This window comes from Rhinatrema bivittatum, chromosome 3, assembly GCF_901001135.1.
Source record: "Rhinatrema bivittatum chromosome 3, aRhiBiv1.1, whole genome shotgun sequence".
Lineage (NCBI taxonomy): Eukaryota > Metazoa > Chordata > Amphibia > Gymnophiona > Rhinatrematidae > Rhinatrema > Rhinatrema bivittatum.
Genome location: NC_042617.1, coordinates 507,432,901 through 507,457,559, shown reverse-complemented (window position 1 = coordinate 507,457,559; position 24,659 = coordinate 507,432,901). Strand labels below are relative to the sequence as shown.

The following is a 24,659-nucleotide window of genomic DNA, read 5'->3' as shown; positions in this document are numbered from 1 at the left end:
AATACATGTTAAAAAAGATAAATATCTACAATTTCAGACCATTATACAGCACCAGGGGATAGAAAAATAGTACTTCCTAGAGATGTTGTGCCCCCTAAAAGCAACCTTGATTGCACAGCAGGAGGGTGAAGCCAAGCAACATATGTCATTTATAGAAGCTTTTCAAGTTATTGCCGAACAGCATATCACAATAACTCCCATAATACCAAAGTTAGGACTGGAAGATCCAGAAGCTTTTCTAGGGAACTTTGAGTGGACCACTTGACTTGTTGGATGGCCTGAGGCTGACTAGCCCATATATCTGGGAAACCTGTTGACCAGCCTCAGCCAAATGGCATATCAGTCTGCAAACCTGGATGCATCAAGGCAGCTATACTCAAAAGGGTTGGGTGTAACCCAGAAACATATTGACTGTTGTTCTGGAAAGGGATCCTCCGCTTTGGAGAAAACCCCAGGAATCTTTCCTGTCATCTCAAGAACCTTGAGTGGAAATAGCTACAGCCTAATATGAAATCAGGCCAAGAAGTGGCAGACTTAATTGTGCTTGAACAATTTATAGAGAGCTAACATCCATCCATGCTTATAATTGACACACTGAGAAGGTCCCATTTTTAATGTAATTCAGACTTTGAGTGGTAATCACTCTGTTTTGTTGTGCATCTATTATTTTGTGTATGTAACTTTGTAAGCTGTCTAGAGCTATTGACGTCGGTGAGATATAAGTAAGTATAAATAAATAAATAAACAAACAAGTTTATTCTGGACTTGGCCATAGAGTTGGCTAATGCCTTCCATCAAGCCCAGCTGCAATAGGGTTTCCTGGAGTGTGACCAAGAATAGAGGGATACCCCATCCAGACATCTGATCCTGATAAAGAGAATAGAGGAACTCAGGAACTATCTTCTGGACAGTAAGAACCCACCTTGAAATTCAGAGGAAAGCCAATAAGGCTCCTCAATTTGTATCATATGTGGCAGGTGAGGCCATTTGCCAAAGACTGTTGGTAGTTTGGAGGTGAGGCCATAGATGTTGGCCTGGTATACCAGCCTTAGAGGCTGTAGTGTATATTAAACAGAGAGAACCTTTAAAGAAGTGACAACTCCGGAAATGAGAAAAGGAAGGGATCAAGGAGGTTCTTTTCCATGTGAGTGGTGATTGCCCAGGTCCTTTTCCTTTTGGCCCTCTGTGTGGGAAATGCACATAGAAAACACTGTTGCCCCTATGATAGCGAAAATGTTCAAGGAACCAGGGAAATAGCAATGAGGGCAAAGTGAAAGAAGCACTTCAGGAATGTTCCTATTGTAAGACTACAGACCATACAGATAAAGAATGTCTATGACTGGGAGATCTGGAATGGGAGTGTCCCCTACCAGAGCAGAGCAAAAGAGACTACAATCAACCAAGGGAAGGTGAGCATAGTTGAATGTGAAATGAATAAGCATATTAGCAAGGGCAACTCTCACCTCAAGAATGAAATGGAGGAACGGGTTTGGGTCAGTATCTTTGTGAACCTGTAAAGCTGTAACCTGGTGGATGGTCCACACCTGAGACTGGCATATGTCATGGTCCCACTTGAGTTAAATGAAGTCTCCACCCAAGATTTAATAAATTCAGGGGTGCAGCAAGGAACCAAGTAGACAAATAGGAGCTAGCCATAAGAGAAAGTCAACCCTTGCATGTGAACATGGAGATCAACAACAGTACCCCACTGATCAGGTGGTACTGACAACAACTGCAGGACAGGCCTGTATAGAGGTCAGAATATTGCTTCAATCCCCATATCCAGTGGTAATAAGACAGGACTGCCCACAATTTGAGGCACTTTGGGACCACTTCAGGACTAGCCCGAGTAGAACAGATTATAAAGGATACCTCAACCAAAATAAGGTTGAGGTATCCTTTATAACCAAGAAAGGAGAAGCCCCAACCTAGTCTAGGGTTCAAGGATTTTAGGGAGTAGGACTCCCAGGGAGAAGGAAAAAGAGCCTCACTTACAGGCCGATACAGTAAAGTCCACGGGAGAGCGGGCCACTCGCCGGCGCGCGCAATTCTGTATTTAAATTGGGCCCGGCGGTAAAAATGGGCAAAAGGAGGCGCTAGGGACACTAGCACATCCCTAGCGCCTCCTTTTAGCCCGGAGCGGCAGCTGTCAGCGGGTTTGACAGCCGACGCTCAATTTTGCCGGCGTCGGTTCTTGAGCCCGCTGACAGCCACGGGCTCGGAAACCGGACGCCGGCAAAATTGAGCGTCCGGTTTTCGGCCCGACATCCGCGGGCCGAATTCAATTTTTTTTTTTTTTTTTTTACTCTTTGGGACCTCCGACTTAATATTGCCATGATATTAAGTCGGAGGGTGCACAGAAAAGCAGTTTTTACTGCTTTTCTGTGCACTTTCCTGGTGCCAGAAGAAATTAGCGCCTACCTTTTGGTAGGCGCTAATTTCTGAAAGTAAAATGTGCGGCTTGGCTTCACATTTTACTTTCTGTATCCCGCACGCATACCTAATAGGGCCATCAACATGCATTTGCTTGTTGAGGGCGCTATTAGGTGCCGCGGGTTGGATGCGCGTTTTCCTCCCCTTACTGAATAAGGGGTAAGGGAAAACGCGCGTCCAAGAGTAGGATAACCGTGCGCTCTGTTGGAGCGCACTGTACTGTATCGGCCTGTTAGTTAAAGAAAGAGGTTCAATAGCAGTTATACAAACCTCTAAACCACAGGTGGGGGTAGAGGGATTTTACTCTTAAGTATTTCCTGATGCCAAAGAAAACAAGGGGACTCCATTCCATCCTAGTCATAACAGCCTTGAATAAGTTCATCAAGAGAGAAAAGTTCAAGATGCTTTCCCTGGGCACCTTAATTCCCTTTTTTTCAAAAAATGGACTAGCAATGCTTTCTTGAGTGGAAGGATGCCTGATGACAGATTAGCTAATGGGAAAGTAATACTGGAACCAAGGCAGTTTCTCTCACTAAGGAGGCAGGGTGGTGAAAGCCCCGATGGTCTGGAAATATTGAATAAGTCAGTACAGACAGGTTCTTTTCCCAGAACCTTGTATCAGATTTCATCATAATAGGGTAGGATCCTGTGCACCCATCATAAGTTCTTGCATGACGTATTGTCAGAATTCCATCTTAACTAGTCAATCATCCTTCCAACATTCTTTCTCAGACCACATGTCCACCAAGATAAACAACAGCTACACAGTTTAGACTGCAAGACAGTCTTGGCCTTCTGCCTGGAGCAGACCGAAGCCCATAGAAAGTCCACCTAGCGTTTTTTTTCTTTGAAACACAAATATTGGGGATAGCTGTTGCCAAGCAGATTTTATCTAATTGGCTAGCAGATTGCTTCTCCTTCTGTTATGCCCAGGGAGACCTAAATCTGGTGGGCCATGTCAAATCTTACTCTGTGCAAGCTGTGGCAACATTGATGGATCACCTGCAATCAGTCCCTATGGAGGAGATCTACAAGACTGCGACATGGAGTTCTCTCCACACATACACATCTTGCTACTGTTTCAATAAGGATGGCCAACATGCTACTAGGTTTGACCAGTATGTCCTGCGGAATTTGTTTGAGGTGTAGAACCCAACGCCAGTCCCTCCTAGGGCTTATTATTTTTTCTCCAGGTTGTCCCTCATAGGATGAGTATAAAATGGAAAAAAGGCTTGTTGCCAATAAAAATGTTGTTGTTCCCATTGGCACTTGTTGTTGTTCCCCTTTTTTCATTCAGGGTAGTCTGTAGCTAGGAGTTAGCCATGTGTGAGCACTGCCATCCTGTTTGTCTTCAGAGAAAGCAGAGTTGCTTACCTGTAACAGGTATACTCCAAGGACAACAAGATGTCCATCCTCACGAAACCTGCCTGTCTCCTCTTGGAGTTGGCTTCAGTTTAAATTGCTAAGTTACAAAACTGAAGGGGCTCCCCTGTGAACCTGTGGTATGTTAGCATGCATGGGCATGCTTAGTGAGGCACAGTGAGGCACAGTCTAAAGTTCTAGAAACTTTGAAGTCAAATTTCTGTGCCAGGCTCCATCGGATAATATTTATTATTTATTTATTCTGAAGGAGATCGGGAGCCAGTGGAGGTCTCTGAGGATTGGTGTAATGTGGTCTCTCTTGCGAGTGATGGTAAGGATTCTAGTTGCAGAGTTTTGGAGCATTTGGAGTGGTTTGATGGAAGCCTTGCGGAGGCCTAATAGTAGGGCGTTGCAGTAATCAAGTTTGGTGAATATAGTGGCTTGAAGCACCATGCGGAAATCATTAGAGTATAAAAGGGGTCTTAGTTTTTTGAGAGTGTTTAGTTTGAAAAAACACTCTTTCAGGATTGAGCTGATAAATTTTTTGAGGTTTAGATGACTGTCTATGGTGACTCCGAGGTCACGTACATGTTGCGATATGGCTGTTGAGTTGGGGTGAGCATTTATATCGGAGATGGTAGTAGAGTTATGTTGGGGCAAGATGATGAGGAGTTCAGTCTTGGATGTTATTGAGTGCGAGGTGGAGGTTAGAAAGGAGATAATTGATTGCGGAGAAAGCATTTTCCCAGGTTTTGAGAGAGTTGGATAATGAATTAGTGATGGGGATGAGTATTTGGACGTTGTCCGCATAAATGAAGTGGGTGAGACCAAGATCGGAGAGGAATTGGCAGTGGGGGAGAAGGTAGATGTTAAAGAGTGTGGAAGAGAGTGAAGAGCCTTGGGGAACGTCTCTGGATAGGTTGTTAGATTTGGATTCTCTATTCCCTATTTTGACTTTGTAGTTTCTGTAATATCACCCATGTCTAAGGACTATTTTGACTTTTTTCTGTAATATCACCCATGTCTAAGGACTGAGACAGCCTGCTGTCCTCAGAGAACATCTATTACTCTGCTTTTTCTGATTAAAAATGCAACTGAACAATAAGCCATCCAAATTTTGGCCTAGCAGTTTCTTCCTGATCCTTTTGGGCTTCTTGATCAATCTGAAATAGCCTCTATTGGACTGTGGTGCCATGAGACTTTATTCACAACTACCCATTGATTTTTTTCCCCCTCTTTTTAAATCATCCACCCAACGCTGCTCAGATATCATAGTAACAAATCTTGTCCATGGGCCTCAAACCACAGCTCCCTCCAGAACCAGATCACAGTGGATCATAAGGAGGTAATTTTCAATAGAATTTACATGCATAAATAGGCTTTTAAAAATTGCTATGATATATGCTACTTTTATGCATATAACTCCTTTGAAAAGTCACTCCTACGTTTGGCCACTAAATGTCAGCATTGAGTGATGATGGAGACTTCCTCCCCACATGCCTCATAACGCAGGACTTGAACCCAGGTCTTCTTCATGGCAGTGTGCATTTGCCACTCCGCTACCAGGCCAGACCCTGTAGCTATATTTTTGAAATGAGACAATTGTTAGTTTTAGGAAGTAATACAAGATTTTTGTGCAAAGGCTTTCAGTTGATGAATCTCCTTGAATTTCAGCATTTCTCAATAATGTTCCAGGTCAGAGGGACTATGAGTAAGAAATTCTGAGGAAATGTCATACCACCCTTCCCTAGAAACAGAATTTAATCTAGTTCCATAAAATATAAGTTGTGCTGGGATTGCTTATTATTTAGAAATTGTATTTATTGAGAATGTAGGGAATGGGTCATAGATATTTGTCATGGCCATCTGTGACTTGACTATGAAATACTATCATTGCAATAATTTATCTTGCCACAAGTTACATTTTCTGAAAAGGGACAAAATAAGGGCTTCAGGAATGAGTGACAGTTGTTCCCCTGCAAAAATTTAGTTCTCATATAAACCTCCTTGAATTGGATTACTACTACTATTCTCATTCCACACCTTTTCTTCAGTTTAAGAGGGTTAATGAATAAGAACACTTTGTTGGAGAAAAATGGCTTATCCATTCCTGAAATTCTCATTTAGTTTGCCTAGAAATAATTGAAGTAAACAGGAGTTATTGTAGTTTGAAAATGTTATTGCAAATATACCTGGAAGATTCCATTGATCAAACAAGTTGACCAACACTCTTTGCAGTAAAAATGTTAAAATGGAGCACTAACCAAGAACCATGACATTAATTATATTAAACTCAAATATCCTGTACCCCACCTAAGCCTTCGGGGGAAAAATATTTTTTCACTTCTATGTTTAGGAGGAATTACGGCTTTTATGGACCTCAAAGTCTCCTCATGGCATTGCTGCCTTGGCATGGCGTTGGCTGTTGATCTGGAACAGGTCCTATTGGCTGTGACTGATAACAATGGGAAACATCAAAACCTGAGTGTCAGAGCCCTGCTCCATAGCTCAGTTCTGTAAGTCTTCTGTTTTCATGATGTAAGCACATAAAATGCATGACATGAAAACATGCATGCCAACATCTGAAAGCTCTTGAACAAGAGATTTTAATTATGGGCAAAAGATATGCCAGTTTTAGATTTAGAGTACCCATTTATCTCTGTCTGACATACTAAATATAATTTCAGTGGTATAAGGCCTGAGCTATCATAAGTTTTCTCCCGTTCTGTGCCTATGAAAAAACATTGGTAAATTAGGCTGCATCTTCCTCCCAGCTACTTTTCGACCCATAGCAGCTGAAATAAGATTAGGCTTCTGGGGTAAAATATGGCTGTGTCGTTCGCTTACAATGAACAATAAATTGTAGCAGATAAAATTTGATTTTCCAAACTAGGTATGGTAAAATTTCAATACATTATTCTCTGGATGTAGCCAAAAGATTAAGGCTTTTATTGGCATAGCTATATCATTTGTGGGGGGAAATAGAGCATCTCTTTATTTGGGAGAGTTGGCAGGGATAGGATTAAAATGGAGAACAATAGAGATTTACTTTCTCACTAAAATTAATGTTTCCCAAGTATAAAATAATCTTAAATAAACTTTTCGGGCATGATTTCTAATTCTGTTTAAACTGATAAGTTAGACTGTGAATTGTGTTTGTGCGATAAATATTGCTTTTGGAAGTGCAAAGGTTAAACTAAAGTTTCTGTCCATGACCAGAAGCAAGCAAATGAATAAGAAAAGAATTGCAGAGCAATTTCTATGAGCATTTTCTTTTCTTTTACTAAACAAAACTGCGATGGAAAAACATGCTATAAGCTGTTTTAAATCCAGTCCTAACACCATCCCTGAGCAGGACCATCCTTAAGGGGTGCTAGTTACAACTTGGGGGGGAGGGGAGGGGGGAGCCCTATGCTGCTGCTGTAGCCTTGTCTCCACCATCTTTCTAACATGACGTCACGTTCATTGGGAGCACCAGTGGGACAAATCTGTGCCAGGCCAGAAGGTGTAGTGTTTCCCCTATTCCCACTTTTCAATCTCAGAGGGCCCCATACCTAATGCCTGCTGTTTAATATCTGGGGAGTGGGAGGGCTACAGGGGCTGAATAGTCTCAGGCCTTGCACACCTGTAGTCTCAGTTCTACCTCAGGATGCAGTCCCAGTCCAGAATGAAACTGATATAGATTATGTAAGAGCTTTCATGAATAAGAAGTTCTTAGCCTCAATATGCAGAAATTCCAATTTTACAGACCAATTTGAGAAATTCTGTTGGATGCAAAGGTTGATTCTCTGATTCATTTTTCCTTTAGTTTTTTTTTCTTTTTTAAATATTCATTTTTTTCTGTTGTGGGCTAGATTGATAATTTTAATGGATATAAGTTACTTTGGAGTTATGCGCATAGCTTTTATGGAGATAAACCTATCCTGAAAATATGATTGCTGTAGGTTGAATGGTTCAGGAGGTAATATGTACACAGACAGATGGAGAAACAAAGCAAATACCGTATATAAATGAATGTTTTAGGGGAAAAAGCAATTAAAATGACATTAATGCATAACCATAGGGGAGGGTAATTTTCAAAGGCATTTTGCAGGTAAAACAGTACTTTTACTGTGGACATGGCCTATTGTAAAATTGCCTTCCCGATATGCTGATATGTTTATATGGTTATGTCATTTATGCATGTAAGTTTACCCAGGCTGAATGGAAATGTTCCCAGGTACAGGATTGGGGTTTGCACTTACTTTTTAAAATGCAAATTTATGCAAGTATCGGCCCGATTTTAAAAGGGCCACACACATAAAAAACAGGAGTTATGCGTATAGCTGGGCCTTGCGCGCATCTTGCCCTTTTTTAAAAACAGGCCCAGCCACACTCGTAATCCCTGTTATGCGCCGAAGTGCTGGGCCCTGCAAAAGGGCAGGTGGGGGCGGGGTCTGGGTGGGGGAGGGGGTGAGCCGTGACAGCGCCATTTTACGCTGTCCCGATGACTCGCACGCCGGCAGCTGTCCGGCACGCGCAACTTACATCAACTCGAGGCATGAAGTAAGTTGAAAACAAAAAAAAATGATATCCAGGATAGATTTAGGGGTCGGGGTGGAGAGGGCAAGAGGTAGGAAAAGGAGGGTTAGGGATATGAAATTTCCCTCCCAGTCCGCTTCTTGCACACACGTTATAAAATCGGCGCATCCATGAGTGCGTAGGGAACCGCATGCGGGCTCCTTTTAAAATCGACCCTTATGCGTGTAAATTCTTTCGAAAAATGTCTACCCACACAATCAGAGGTGTAATTGTATCCAGGTAAATTTGGTGCCATCATTTTCAAAATGAACTTATATGTATAAGCTCACTTTGAATATTGGTATAACTTATTCATATATTTACAAGCTAAGTTAAGCCTAGATTCATCATTTTGCTATAAAATTGCAAAAAATAGCACCCATGATAAAAAAAAAAAAAAGGTCATAGTTAGGGAGAGAGAGACAGGGACTCTTTATAAGGCTCTCATATAAGTAGACTATTTTTATCACTGAAAGAGGGGCAACTAGTAACTCGGGGTGAGGTTTTGGTGGTGGGCTAGGTTTTGGGGGGCAGTTTTACATGCTTAGTCAGATGTACGAACTGCACAGCACGCATCAGTGAAGATTTGATGTGATTTGGAGTGATGAAAGGAACACAAAGATGAGATTTGTACATTGTACTCTCGACCTAGCTTGATGCACTCTCTACTTAGGTGCTATCAAGCTAGGGCAAGAGTACATTGTAGAAATCTCATCTTTGTAAGAACATAAGAAATTAGTGTGTACCTTTCCTCACTCCAAATCACATCAAATCTTCACTGATGTGTGCTGTGCTGTTTTTTCCTCTGACTATGCATGTAAAACTGGCCCTCAAACCCTAGAAAACCACCAAAACCTCACCTCGAGTTACTAGTTGATCTTCCTACAGTGGTATAAATAGTTGCCTAATATGTGTGCCACCCCGGATGCGCTCTGTCTTTCTCTACTTCACTCCACTCCTTTCCCCTCTCCCCTCTTCCCTCCCCCTCTCCCGTTTCGGACATATCACACAGCTTAATGCCAGGAAAAAAATGTAGTTATTTCCGGCGTTAAAACATACGATAACTTGCGTAACACTATTGCATGCAATGTTAAACACCCCTCATTTTCATAAACCCCTCCCCTTTGAATAGATTTTCAAAATATTCATTCACATCGCGAGATGCAAAAAATAACGCTGGCGTTATAGCGTATTCGCAGGCGTTAGGGCCCTAATACCCGCGATAATGCCCTAACACGATTCTCTGGCTGAAGCAAATGTATTTAAAGCAGTGAGAAAACTGATCCCAGTTACAGACCGCACTAGCAGCATCAGTCATAATACTCGTTTTAAAATCAGGGATCCAGGTGTCACATAGTTTCTCAATCTCAAACTGTTTCCGTTTCAGCATTCTCACTGAAGATAAGTGGGCAGGGACTTCAAGCATTGGCATAACTGTCTGAAGACTTATTAAAAAGTGATCTGATCATGGAACCTTAGTACATACCAAGTTATTATAATTACAAAAGGAAGGGGAATCAGATCTTTAAAATAAAAGATCCAGGGTGTGACCTAAAGAGAGAGCCTCTCAGGAGCAACAGTCTAGAAATAGCTTTTGGAGATATTGGGTGCAGAGCTAGAGAGTAGATACAATGAGAAAAATGTTGGAAGTTGTTAAAAACAAAGTTATTGATCACATCGATAGACATGATTTAATGGGGGAGAGTCAACATGGTTTTCGCAAAGGAAAGTCTTGGCTTACCCGTTCACTAGATTTTTTTTGAAGGTATAAATAAACATGCAGACAAAGGTGGTCTGGTTGATATAGCATATTTAGATTTTTAGAATGCATTTGACAAAATCCCTTCTGAAAGTCTCCTCAGGAAATTGGGAAGTTCTGGGATCAGAGGCAGTGTCCAACTGTGGATTGGTAAATGGATAAAAGGACAGGATACTGAAGACTAAACGGTTAATTTTCCAAATAGAGAAAAGTCATTTGTGGTACTCGGGGATCTGTACTGAGGCCTGTGCTAGTTAGCATATTTATAAATGATTTGGAGAAAGGAACAACAAATGAGGTGACCAGATATGCAGATGACTCAAAATTGTTTTCCATCGTTAAAACAGCAGCGGATTGTGAGGAACTCTAGAAGGACCTTGTGAGACGAGGAGACTGGACATGTAAATGGCAGTTGTGGGGCAAGTGGAAAAATGTATGCAAGGAGGAAGCAGGTGCATACTTTCCCTTTCAAAATGATTCCTCCAAAACTACCCACAATCATTTACAGCTGCTAATGTGTACGCCTAGGTTCTTTGGGGAAAAATAGGTGCATACGTTTGAAAATGCAGACATATGCACATAATTCCAAATACCAGCCTCTGCTTACAAGAATGCCTCTTGTTGCTGTGGGGAAAAGTGTGCTCATATATAGGCCCTGTGTGCATAATTCTACCTGCATATCAGGTGGGCAATTTTGTAAATGCCTATTTCAGTGGTTAAAGCACTGTTTTATTCATGGAAATGGCTTTGAAAATTACCTTCCTGGTGTATAACAGAGTACCTAATAATCAGAACAAATAATAAGCTATTAGAAAGCTTGTTGAAATAACTGGGTCTTAACCATCCACCTAACCTGCTTCCCCGGGCATCGAATTCCACCGCATGGTGACATGCTGACAGCAGAAGTAAGGACTGTTTGTCCAGGTTCTGCTACAGCTCCCGGATCAGGCAGTAAAGGATACTCTATCTGTATTTGCTTGTTTGCACTATAATCAATCTTACGTATGCTAAACTGTATTCTAAATTACTAGTACCAATAAATATTATTTCAGTGTGACTAATAGACTCTCTGGTAATTGTCCTAAGTGCACAAGAACAAAATAAGGGTTATGTGTAGCAATAAATCAAAGAATATTCAATAACCATCAGTTCTGTTTCAGCAGAAAAATGTTAAATATTATTTTGACCAAAGCTTGTAGCAGCAGTGCTGTCAATTCACTGCAAAAGTTAAATCTGCAATGAGGAGGCGGTTGAGGTAAGGTGGGGGAAAAATAGGATAGAACAACGTCTCCTTTCTATATGTTTTTCAGAACAGATTGGGAAGTTAAGGGGGCTCCTTTTGTTTGCAGTATTTCTGTTTCTCCTCTTTAAGCTCATTAGTATTTTCTGAGAGTTTGTAGTCTTACATATTTTTAAACAATTGTGTTTTTGCAGTTTGTTTTTAAATGTGTAGACAGACTTTGTTTTCTTAAACAGTTATAAAGCAAGTGTCATGACCATTACTGGGAATACAGACAGGTCATGGGCTATGTATGTTTTGTAATGGGGTAAAGATGATTTTATAGGGGATTCTAAGCTCTTGGATCCCCTGTATATTTCATGTTTTTGGTCAAAAATGTATGGATGAGCAATTTCTTTTGCGTATTTTTTCGTTCTCTGTACACCGACGTGATATCTCTGATGAGCGGCGGTATATAAAAACCAACAAATAAATAAATAAATAAATAAATAAATAAATATGATATTATCTTCACGGAGAGGGTGGTGGATGCCTGGAATGCCCTCCCGAAAGAGATGGTGAATAGTAAATTAATTTAAAAGAGCATGGGATAAACACTGCTGATGCCTAAAGGCTTGAGATTGGTAATGAAGAAAAGGGGTAACCTATGTTAACTTTAGCTGCAACATTTCTGCATGGAAGCAATCTGCATATCACAGCAGCTATTACCCTTAACAGAATGCATGGGGGTAACCTGCACAGAGTGGCAGTTACTACCACAAGCCACTCGCCTAGCATGCTGGATGGACCATTTGGTCTTTATCTGCCATCTTTGCTATATTCCTATGAGGCTGTTGCCATCCACTGTGTTGGGCCTAGGGATTGAAACAATTCTTGCAGGAATTCTGTGTGTGTGTGTGTGTGTGTGTGTGTGTGTGTGTGTAGGGGGAAGGAGGGGTTGGAGAGACAGCAATGAAAGTTATGAACTGCTTATTCAATTGTTGGTTTTGTTTAGCTCGGCTTAGAGGTAAGAAGTGGGAGTGCTTGCATGTGGGAGTACGTTTTGTATGAGGACTGAGAGGGTGTTTTGTCCGAATATAAGGGGGTATTACTTGTGGTAGATAGTGTTTGGGATGTAGGCAGGCCATGAGGATGTTCTGTTGCTCTGTGCTTGCTGAGGTGGTGGATCACATGCTTAATATTGTCTTATAAATGTAAAGGGCTACAGCAGAGGATATACTGAGATTGTCAGGGCAGTGAGTGGACTGAGCCATTTGCTATGGCATTCTCCTCTAGGAATGGCCACAATAATGCCATCCTAGGTTTGGTCAGAAAAGCCTGAGAATATTCTGGGCCAGGGGCGAGGCATCCATAGTCACAGTGGTGCACAGGCACCACCAACTTTAGAAAAAGGTGTGCCATGCACAGAATTTAGAGATGCCAGATGAGCCGCGAGTGGAGCCCAGACTGCTTTCAGCTGAAGATTATGGAGGCTTCGGTGGCCATGAGCGGAGCCCATCCCGCTTGCAGCTGAAGACTTTGAAGGCCCTATTGGCCACGAGCAGAGCCCATCCCACTCACAGCTGAAGTGGAAAGAGGCGCATCCCACTCACGGCTGAAAATAATTGAGGCCCTGGTAGCCATGGTCAAAGTCCATCCCTCTCATGGCTAAAGACGATGGATGCCCTGTGATTGTGTGTCTGTGATTTGAAGCCTCAGTGAGGGTGTTTGTGAGAGAGGGAATTTGTGAGGATGCATGTTTGTGTATAAGAGAGGGAGCCGGTGTGAAGTGGTGTGGGTGTGTAAGAGAGAGAAGGAGGCTATGTGAGTGTGCATTTGCAAGAGAGAGATGGAGCTTGTGTGAGGGTATGTCAGTGTGTGTACAAGAGAGAGAAGGAAACTGTGTGAGGGTGTGTGGGCTTGAGATAGCATGACACAATGAGTGTATGCGTGCCTGACAGAGGGAGCCAGTGAGCATGTGTGTGTGTGTGTGTGATGCATGCATGCCTAAGGGAGGGAAAGAGCCAGCATATGTGTGTGCTTGAAAGAGAGGGAGCCCATGAGTGTATGTGTGCCTGAGAAAGGAGCTCGTGTGTGTGTGTATGCCTGAGAGAGAGGGAGCCAGTGTGTCTGTGTGTGCCTATGAGAAAAGGAGCCAGAATGTGTATGTGTGCCTGAGAGAAAGGGAGCCAGCGTGTATGTGTGTGTGTGTGTGTGTGCCTGAGAGAGAGAGAGAGTGTGTGTGAATTTTGAAAGAGCATTTATATATGTCTGTGTGAGCATGAGAATGAACATGTGTGTATGAGAGAGAGGAGAAAGTTTGTGCACCTCCCTTCCTATCCCATTAATGCATGAAAATTTCAGGGTGACCGGAAGTCAAAAGTTCCCAGGTATATGGAGAGTGAGTAATTCCCTTGCACTGACCCTGATTAGAAAAAGAATACAAATTAAATATTAAAAAAAAACAAAATCAGAATGAGAAGGGGCCAGCACAGTAATTGTTCACATAGGACAGCAAAAAAGCTAGCATTGGCCCTGCGCAGCAGTGCTAAAGGGGTTCCCAGCCCTCCCCCGCATGGTGGTGAGTGGGAAGGAGGGGTTGAGTCACTGAGAAGGAAGGGGTGAGTGGCAGGGAGGGATGAATGACTGAGAGGGAAGGGGAGGGCTGAGTGACTGAGAGGGAAGTGGAAGAGAGGAGTAAGAAGAAGAGAGGGTAGAAGGGTTTTGTGTGTGTATGTAAGTGAGGAGAAAGTTTTTATGTTCCCTGCTCCCCTCCACCTCCTCTCCGCTAATCCATACCAGTCTCAGGTGTTACTTTAAAAAATTTCTGGCAGTGAAAGGTGTTTGTGTGGCTGTTACTGAGGTGAGTTGCTGTGGACTGTCTCTTGGAGGGTGTATCCCTTTAGGGTACCTTAGCAGGGGTGGTGGCAGGCATCTCATCCTATCCTATCCCTCAGCTCAGGCAGCAGATTTCTATGAGCTGTTCTTAACTGCTGGCATCAGTTACTGATAAAGTAAAGCTCTGCTCCTGCTCTGGGCTCTGAACTACCTCCCACAGCTTGACATCAACATCAAAGGCCGGCTTAATGTTGCACACGTTAGCATATCAAAGGAGACATTTTGAGCCTAGTCTTTATTGATGATGTCAGACTGGGGAAGCAGCTCAGAGAGTTGGTCACATGGCGGTAGATAAGTTTCTGATGCACCACCAACTTCAGCAGTCACCCTATGCCCCTGTACTGGTCAGAGAGTTTAGAGCAGAAAGAAAGAAAGTCCAGTCTCAGCTTTCTTCAGGACTTTGGGGAAGTATGACAGCCTACTTTCTGTCCCAGGTGTGTCTTCAGAATTCTTTAGTGAGTATAGAGGGCCACACAGTGGTGCTTCTGATATTTTGCTATACCTTGCTGTTCTGAGGAATTCAGTAGTGGGTACGGAATATCCCTGCTCTAAAAGAGTAAACTTCTCACCCTATCAGGCCAATGCGATATCGGGTGCTAAGGGTCAGTGCGCCGCTGAACACGTGTTTTGGGCGTGCTAAACTTAATCCCGATGCAATACCAGAATTAGCACGTCCAAGCCAAGGCAAAGCTAATAGTACTCATCACATATAAATGCATGTTGAAGTTGTAGTATGCCCAATGTAAAAAGTTACCGCACGCTGGATGCACATGTTTTTACACTCAAAAATTAACACCGGAGCTGGCGTTAATGTTTGAGGTGTCCCAAGCCATGCACAGAAAAGCAGAAAATACTGATTTTCTGTGCTGTTCAGTGGTACCTCCGAATTCATATTATTGTGATACTAAGCAGGAGGAACCACAGAAGCAGCAAAAAAAAAAAAAAAAAGAGAAAAGATCTTTAAAGCAGTCAGGTTAGGAAAAGAGACGCGCAATTTATGAGGTCCAGTTTTCCTAACCCGTGTCTGTGCACAGGTTAGGAAAATGGACGCTTATAAAATCGAGCATCCAGTTTCCTAACCTGTGCACAGCCACGTCTCCTGGGCACTCAATGCCATGGATGTACTAGGGGACGTACAGTTTATCCCTAGTGCATCCTTTTTAGAGCGTTGGCTCATTTGTCTATTACATCAAGCACCCAGGAGAGGTGGTTGTGCGTTTGTTAAAAAAAAAAAAGTGCATCCAGTTTGGGCGCACGTTTTTAGTGTATCAGTATTGCATTGCCCTGTTTGTCTTTCTGTGGGGGGAAAGAAGATCCTTATCTGAGTTGTGTGTGTGAACATAACTCTTCAAGGAGGAATGAGAAATGAGTGTCAGGTGCTTGTTCAGAGGTATCCAGCAATGTAGAAAGGAGAAAAGAGAGCTGCCTATCAGGTGCTAAGATACAGGTTTTCAAAGAATCCAGAGGAGAAAAGATGTGCAGGAGAAAGATTCAAGCATTGGATATTCATGCATCACTCCTTGGGAGTGAGGAAGCCTTAAAGCCTAGGAAATGGAGTGAGGGTATCCCACAGGGGTGTATCAATAAGGATTAGAAACTCTGTTACTGGCACTAACATTTAGAAAAGAAATAGATCAACTTTTAATCTAGATCATGGGGGAATGCTGACATTCGCTCAAGACTGCATAGTTTCAAAAGAGGTATCTTCTAAGAATATTAGCATAACAGGGAAGTTAGATTATCACAATTGTGAGGGTGTAGTAAAGGCTGAAGTAGTCCAGGAGAAATTAAATAAGCAAATATGAAGGATTTCAAATTACCTGTATCAACTGCTAATAAACAGGTTGTAATAAAGTTAACAATAAAAAATATAATAAAATCATATGTATGAGAATGCCAGAAGCTTAAAAATAAGATTGGAGGATTAAAATATAAGGCACTTAGGCCTGGATTTATCAAAATGCACTAAATATCACATGTGATAGAAAAGGTGTGTTTTATGGTAATAGGCAGTTTATTGCAATTTGTGCTAATACCCATGGAGAGAGAGAGAGACACTAGTCATAATGCCCTCACACACTAGATAGGTATTTATATCTCTATGGGAGGCCCACCTAGTAACTCGAGGTGAGGTTTAGGTACTAATGTAGTGGTTAGGGGCCACTTTGACATTCAAACTGAGACGCAAGAACAGAACAGTGCTCTCTTGTGAAGATTTGATGACCTTCGGAGTGAGGAAACTCACTCAAAGATGAGATTTGTGCAGTGTTCTCTCAACCTAGCTTGATGTTACCCAGGTAGAGAGTCCATCAAGCTAGGTTGAGAGAACACTGCACAAATCTCATCTTTGAGTGAGTTTCCTCACTCCGAAGGTCATCAAATCTTCACAAGACAGCACTGTTCTGTTCGTACATCTCACTTTGAATGTCAAAGTGGCCCCTAACCACTACACTAATACCTAAACCTCACCTTGCATTACTAGGTGGGCCTCAGATAGAGATATAAATACCTATCTAGTATGAGGGCATTATGGCTAGTCTGTCTCTCTCTCTCTCTCTCTCGATAGCTGTGCTTCAAAAGTACTAAAACCAGCATTTGAGAATACATCGTAACATGTATTAAAGCCTTAACACAACCTATCGCACAGTTTAATGCTACTGAAAAAGGTATAGCTAAAATCGGTGTTAAAGCCGTGCAATAGGGCTTCACAAAACAGTGAACCCAGCCCACTCCCACCCCTAACTCCTCCTCTTTTTCTGATTTGCATCGCACCATACGTTATGGTGCTATCACATGCGTTAAAAGGCATTTTCATAAGCGTTAAGGGGTTTTCGCATGCGTTAAAGGTGCTTAACGCATGCGAAAACGCCATAATGCTATTTGATAAATGACCCTGTTAATGAGGATATAAACCTAATAGGTATGTCAGAGACCTGGATGAAGTAAAGTAACCAATGGGATACTATGATAGCAAGGTACAAATTACATCAGCAAGACAGGGTAGATCTAGTAGGGGTGGCACTATATGTTAAGGATGGCATAGAGTTATCCAGGATAAAAGTCCTGTAGAATCTTTGGAGTGAATTTTCAAATGAGATATGCATGTAACAGTAGCATATATCATAGCAGTTTTCAAAAGCCCATTTACATGCATAAAGTCAATCTGTATGTATAAAATCTTTTGAAAATTACCTTCTTTATGAATAGAAATGTATGTGTTGATAGGGAAGCGTATAGATATTTATTTATTTAGAATTTTTATATACCGACATTCTTGATACAATATCAAATCAAATCGGTTTCCAATATAACAAAAACAGTCGCGGTTGAGGCGTTACATTAAACTAGGTGTCTGAACTATAGAACTTAAATATTAAATAGAGATAAATGAATCATTGAACATCGTTAATAGGCGTAACAAATAAGTAAACAATAAAATAAAATAAAGTAAAAATAAAGTAGAAAAAACTACAAGGAGCAGCGAACTATGTTAGTGGGCGTGACATGAACTAGAGTATCTGCTAGGGTATCTTTCGTAACATATTGATTGTCTTAATCTGGCGTAAGCGGGTCCTAAGGGTAGTGAGCGGGTCCTAAGGGAAGTGAGAATGATCATGGGTCCCATAGAAGACTTTTATGTCCTTTGACCGGTGCCCGAGTGTTCTTGAGATTCCGGGAAGGCTTGTCGGAAGAGCCAAGTTTTTAGTTGTTTCTTAAAAATTTGATGGCATGTACATGGGTGTATATTACCATCCATGTGGCCAGGATGAAGAATCAGATAGTGAAATGCGAACAGAAATTAAAAAGGCAAATAAAATTTATAAAAATAGTTTTTAAAAAGGGGTCCAGGGCGATCCAGGAAACTGTAGACCAGTGAGCCTGATGCCAGTGCTGGGGAAAATGGTTGAAACTATTATAAAGAATAAAATTACTGAACATGTGGTTTTGTCTCATTAAACTATGACCAACATGGATTTAGCCAAGAGAAGTCTTGCCTTACCAATCTGCTACATTTTTTTAAGGCATAAATAAGCATGTGGATGAAGGTGAGCCAGTTGATATAGAAGTAGATTTAAAAAAGCTATGTGCACAAAAAACAGACCATGTATGTGCGTAAAAGAACACGTGAGTAAACCATATTTTAAAACCCGATACTTATATATGTAGCAAAGGGACTATGAGTAAAGGGAGCAGATCAGAGGCAGGGCAAGGGCATTCTGGGGAGGGGCCAACATATATGTGCATAAGTTGCTATTTTCAAACCTGTTAGTGACATGCATCAGTCTTTTACCTGCGTACATTTACTTAAGCTCAATATCAGGTGTAAGTGATTGTAAACATAAAAGTGAAAAAATGACTGGGTGAGGGGTCTATGTAAACTGGGGGGGAGTACAGGCTGAAGAATCAGAGGGGTCTGAATGACATAGAAATAGACTGAGCAAACAGGTATACAAATTGGTAAAACTGCTAATGTCGTTCACATGTAAATGTTTTAAAATTCTGCTCACTTGCGTGTATAACAGCTGACAAGTCTTAAGGAAAATATGCAAATAACTTTTCCACATGTAACTGCTTAAAATTAGCACACATGTGGCACTAGGCATATTTTAAATAATGTGCGTGCACTTGCACGGACTATAAAATTCAAGTATATGTATGCTCTTGCCCGTATATGTGCATGCTTGTTTCAAAGTTACCATCATAGTGTATCTGAACTTTCAGTAAGCGTTTGACAAAGTCCCTCATGAGAAATTCTTGAGGAAATTAAAAAGTAGCGAGATAGGAGGAAATGGTCTATTGTGGATTGAGAACTGGTTAAAAGATAGAAAACAGAGAAGGGCTAAATGGTCAATTTTCTCAATTGAGAAAGGAGAATAGTGGAGTATCTCAAGGATCTGTACTGGGATCACTGCTTTTGAAATACATTTATAAATGACTTAGAGATGGGAACAAGTCAGTTGAACAAATTTGCTGATGATACAAAATTATTCAACGTTGTTAAATCACAAGAGGATTATGAGAAATCATAAGAGAACCTTGTGAGACTGGGAGACTGGGCATCCAATGGCAGATGACATTTAATGTGGACAAGTGCAGCGTGATGCATGTAGGGAGAGGCAACCCAAATTATTGCTGCACAATACAAGGTTTCACATTGGGAGTCACCATCTGAGAAAAGTATCTAGGCATCATCATGGATATGTTGAAAATTGCAGTGTGCTGCAGCGGCCAAGAAAGCAAATAGAATGCTAAAAATAATTAGGAAAGGAATGGAGAATAAAATAGTGGGTATCATAATGCCTCTGTATCGCTCCATGATAAGACCACACCTTGACTATTATGTGCAATTCTAGTCACCGCATCTCAAAAAAGATATAGTGGAATTAGATAAGGTACAGAGAAGGGTGACCAAAATGATAAAGGGGATGGAATGATCATTCCCATATGAGGAAAGGCTGTTCATCTTGGAGAAAAGACAGCTGAGGGGAGATATAATAGAGGTCTATAAAAAAAATGAGTGGAGTGGAATGGTTAAATGCGAATCAGTGGTACTCTTTCAAAAAGTACAAAGACTAGGGGACATGCAGTGAAGTTACTAGGTAATACATTTAAGACAAATAGGAGACATTTATTTTTTTTACGCAATGTATAATTAAACAATGGAATTTATTGCTGTATGATGTGGTAAAAGTTGTTAATGTACCTGGGTTTAGAAAAGGTTTGGACTAATTCCTGGAAGAAAAGTTAATAAACCATTATTAAGGTGGACTTGGAGAAATCCACTGTTTATCCTTGGGATAAGCAGCATGGAATCTATCAAACGTTCAGGATTGTGCCAGGTACTTGTGACCTGTATTGGTCACTGTTGGAAACAGGATACTGGAGTTGATGGACCTGTCATCTGACCCAGTATGGCAAATCTTATGTCCTTACGTTATGTTTTTATAATTGGTAATTTGGTAATAATGAGAGATTTTAATTACACTAGTATTGATTGGGTCAATGTCTCATCAGGGCATACTAAGGAAGTAAATGGTGCCATAAATGTCCGCTACATGGAGGTACTGGTCATGAAACTAATGAGAGCGGGAGCTATTTTAGAATTAGTTCTCAATGAAATACAGAAGGGGTTACTTTGGTGGGGCCGCTTATCAATAGTGATCATAATGCAGTCATATTTGAAATAATCATTGGAGGGAGTACATAAGGTAAAACTATCACAGAAGCATTGAACTTTTAAAAGGGAGACTACAATAAAATGAGGAAAATAGAAAAAACTAAAAGAAGTAGTTGCAAAGGTTAAAAGTTTGAATGAGGCATGGACAATGTTTTAAAATACCATCCTGGAAGCCTAGAAAAAATATATTCCATAGATTAAAAAGGTCAACGAAAAACAAATGACTGCCAGCATGGTAAAATGGTAAGGTGAAAGAAGCAGTTAAAGCTAAAAGGTCATCTTTCAGAAAATGGAAAGCTGATCAAGCTGAGGAAAATAGGAAAGAGCTTAAGGACTGGCAAGTTTTATGTAAAACATTAAAGATGAATTTTCAAAAGTTGTATGCATAAAGATCAGCATGTATGTGTGTAAATAGCATATATTTGTGTATATGCAATTTTATAAACCTCAAAATACACATGTAAATAAGAGTCAGTGAGTAAATTTGCATGTGTAAAAAAAAAGCAGGCTGGGGCATTCCAGGGCAGGGCCAGTATTTACACATGTAAGTTACTATTTTATAAGCAATTTACGCATGTAGATTTGACAGCTTACTTGCGTATATTTCCACCTGCTCTGTATCTGGAGTAAGTGATCGGAAACATCTTAAAACTGAAATACTCACTGGATGGGGGTCTGGGTGAAATGGGGTGAGTTGAGGCTGAAGAGCCCAGAATGTCTCGATAACCTGCAGATGCACTGGGTGAACTCTTAGACTAATTGGTAAAACTGGTAATTTCATTGCTGTGTACTTTAGAAAATCTCCTGACTTACACACATAAAACCTGATTTATGGGAGTAAATGCATGTAAATTATGCAAGTAAAATTTCCATACGTATATTTTTAAAGTTAGACATAAAAATACACGAGTCTAGCAGTTCACGCTACTTATCCGGATAAATTTAGATTTATCCAGCTAAGTAGCATCATATATCCAGACAAGTTCCAATTTATCTGGCTAAGTCGCAGCAAAGCCCCTATTTAGCCAGATAAGTCTTAAAATCGCTACTTATCCGGATAAGTAAGATAGATAGATACGTTTCAAATAGAGCTACTTATCTGTCCCATGGACCACTGCTCTTACCCACAGCCTAGGCCTCTAGGGACGTTCCTTCAATGACACGGCTGCCCTCCCCGGCTTTGACACTCCATCCTGCTGCAGCATGGGTAGGATAATGCTACCGCCAGGCCACCGCTACCACACACCAGGGAATCCCTTATGTGCGTGCAGGCCAGACCTGTGCAAATTTAAAGGGCCCAAGAAAGGAATTCCCACGAGGCACCACCTGATGACACCACAGAGCTGCCAGTATTTAAAGCCTGCCTGAATGCTTCTCCATTGCCTCTGCAATAGGTTGAATCCATTGGAGAAGTGCTTTACCTCTGCATTTCTGATTCCTGGTTCCTGATCCTCTCTTCCTGATTCCTGGTTCTTGCTCCACTGTGTGTCCTGTCCCCAGTTCCTTGGCAGTCTGGTTTGTCTTCTGAGTTCTTGTCTTTGTGGTCACTCTTCCCCTCATCTGTCTTCAGCATCTCATCTTGCTCCTATGGTTTCTCATCTTCTCTCCTCCTCTTCGTTCTTTGCCTCCATGGATTGGACACCTGGCTTTGACTTCGGATTGGACTTCTGGCTTGACTTGGATTGGACTTCGATGCTACTTGACGTCCACCTGCCTCTGTCCACTGCTTGTTTACTGTTTCTGCTCGAACTCTGCCTGCCCAGAACATTGCCTGAACTGCGACACTGAGTGAACTCTGCCCGCCATTGACCACAGTCTCCATTGCCTGCTGCCTGTCCCAACCACTGTTCATACGAACTCCGCTTCTTCTCTGTGCTGGCCTGCAACATCTCCTATGCAATGGATCTTCACCTCCACAGAGGCCTGCGCCTAAGTCCAGCTGGCCCCAGTACCCGAGGGTCAACCTAAGGAGAAAGAAGGCTGGTATTGGTGAAGCTCCAATTGGGCCTCTGCTCTAGCCAGCGCTGCCTGCCAACGGTGGGGACCTACAGGTGGAGCTGGCTGGAGTTGATTTGTACACTGCACTCTTTGCTAGCTGCATTGTACAAATAAACTCCTTTTCATCACTTATAAGGTCTAAAATTCTTTAATGATGTCAATTTTACAATGAATGCCCCTGAATGTTTCTGTAACACCACCTCCCCTTTTCCTCAACCCCTTTTAAATAAATAAATAAAACCACCTCCCGAAAATTCACCCCGAATCAAAGTGTACCCCCTTACAATGGTCCATATATTGTGTGTCAGGCTGAGTCTTATAAAGAGGTGCTCTCTTGCGGGTAAGATATGTCTGTAAAAGCTGCAGACATACACGCATGAAAAATATTTTAAAAGCTATGTATATACTTTATAAAATAACGCATATCTTTGCTCATGGCAAGATCCGTACGTTTATGGGCACACAGGCGGCCCTTTTAAAATCTACCTATTAGATTGTATTATTTAAACTAATAAAGGCCTGGATTCACCATTCTTTCACAGAATGGTGAATCCATTTTGCAGAATAGTGAATCCTGCGAAAACGGGGGGGGGGGGGGGGTGAAGGGGGGGCCTGCGAAAGCCTGCAGCCTTCGCACCACTGCGGTGCGCCAACTGCCGGCTTTCGCACCGAATAGGAACACCATAAAAGGTGTAGTTATTTGGCGCGCTACTGCCGGCGATAATGTTAGTAACATTATCGCCGGCAGTGAAAACATCGCCAACTCTGCCCCTCCCCGCCCCGACTCCTCTCCTCCCCCTAATTTGCATCATATCTCATGTGAAAAGGCCCTTTTCGCATGTGATATGGCCTTATCGCGTGCGTTAGGGCCCTAACCCACGCCATAAGGGTTTAGAAAATTACCCCCAAAGTTTGCAGAATTTTTAAATATTGTATGAAGAAACTTTAATTTTTTTCTGCAGAATTCCACTAAGAATAGTATCTGAAGACTAAAATGTGGCCAATGTAACGCCAATTTTAAGAAATAGCTCTGATCTGGGAAATTATAGATGGTAAATCTGATATGTGTGCCTTAAAAACTGGTAGCTGATATTCTTTTTTTTTTTTTTTTTTTTCTCATTTAAACTTTATTAGTTTTCAGTGAACACAACATCCGACATTAACAGGAAACAGTCAACATCAGTACAAGACTAAGCAGCAGATACCACAGAAGTGCTAGCCAAATCATACTGATTCACGTTATACAGAAATATTGTATATGCATACATGTCGTAGTGCTGTTAGATGTATGGGTTCTCTCCCCCCCCCCTTCTCCTCAGACAATATACCACATGCATAGTTATTCAATAATACAGTCCCTCCTATGAATCCATTTGCATGTCCGAAAGTCCAGATGCCGTGAAAGCATTCTGCAAGGTGGTCCATAGTAGAGCCAAGACCAGGAACGGGTAGTATCCCGACAATTAAAGCCACTCATCAGGTGTCCCTTGGGAAATAACACATAGGACTAAAGCACCTGGACTGTGTGCGATTAGGTAGCCAAATACAGCGATACAAGACTCATACAATCCAACGCAGCGCGCCCACTAGTAAAAGCTCAGGTATATACACCAGTAAGGGCAATTGCTCATTACTACGCGCTGGCTGGAGGCTTTAGGGGTTTCCACACCTTGGAATGTTTATCTACGAGATCATGCTGTAAGGCTGTTAAATAATCCAACCTTCTGTGCTTCTGCAATTTCACATAAATCTCAGCGAGTGTAGGCACCCTACTAGACTTCCAATGTTGTGCAATAGAGGTACGTGTAGCTATCAATATATGTATACTCAATTGTTGTTGTGCTCTGCGAAGAGAGTCAATGGGCACACTCAATAAGGCAGTTAGCGGTGTCAGTAAAATCGACCTGTCAAACAATTGAGACATCCACCGATTCACCTCGTGCCAAAGAGGTCTTATCAACTTACATTCCCACCAAATATGGAGATATGAGCCAGAGTCTCCACACTGTCTCCAACATAAGGGTGACACAGCGTGGTAAATGGCATGTAACTTCACCGGGTCTAGCTGCCAACGATATAGCATTTTATAGCTGTGTTCCTGCAAACGGGCGGACACAGAGCATTTACTAGCAGTGTGAAATATCTGATTACAGAGCTTAGTGGACATCTGGATGCCCAGGTCCTTTTCCCACTTGATTAAATGAGGAGGGAGGAAATCCTCCTCGGCCGTGAGTAACGAGTATATCTTAGAC

The 24,659-nt window shown here is 41.7% G+C and overlaps 1 protein-coding gene across 6 annotated transcripts in view; it reads left to right on the top strand.

Moving 5' to 3' along the window:
- Positions 1-24,659, top strand: part of HMBOX1 (homeobox containing 1) — a 434,799-nt gene that overhangs the window by 149,321 nt on the left and 260,819 nt on the right. For 5 of the 6 annotated variants that reach the window (XM_029596166.1, XM_029596165.1, XM_029596162.1 and 2 more), the window contains exon 3: positions 6,152-6,311. The exons of the other annotated variant lie outside the window; for it this stretch is intronic. In XM_029596166.1, the coding sequence (XP_029452026.1) occupies positions 6,169-6,311 (143 nt within the window). In that variant the 5' untranslated portion in view covers positions 6,152-6,168. The remainder of the gene's footprint in view (positions 1-6,151; positions 6,312-24,659) is intronic. 6 annotated transcript variants of the gene reach the window in all.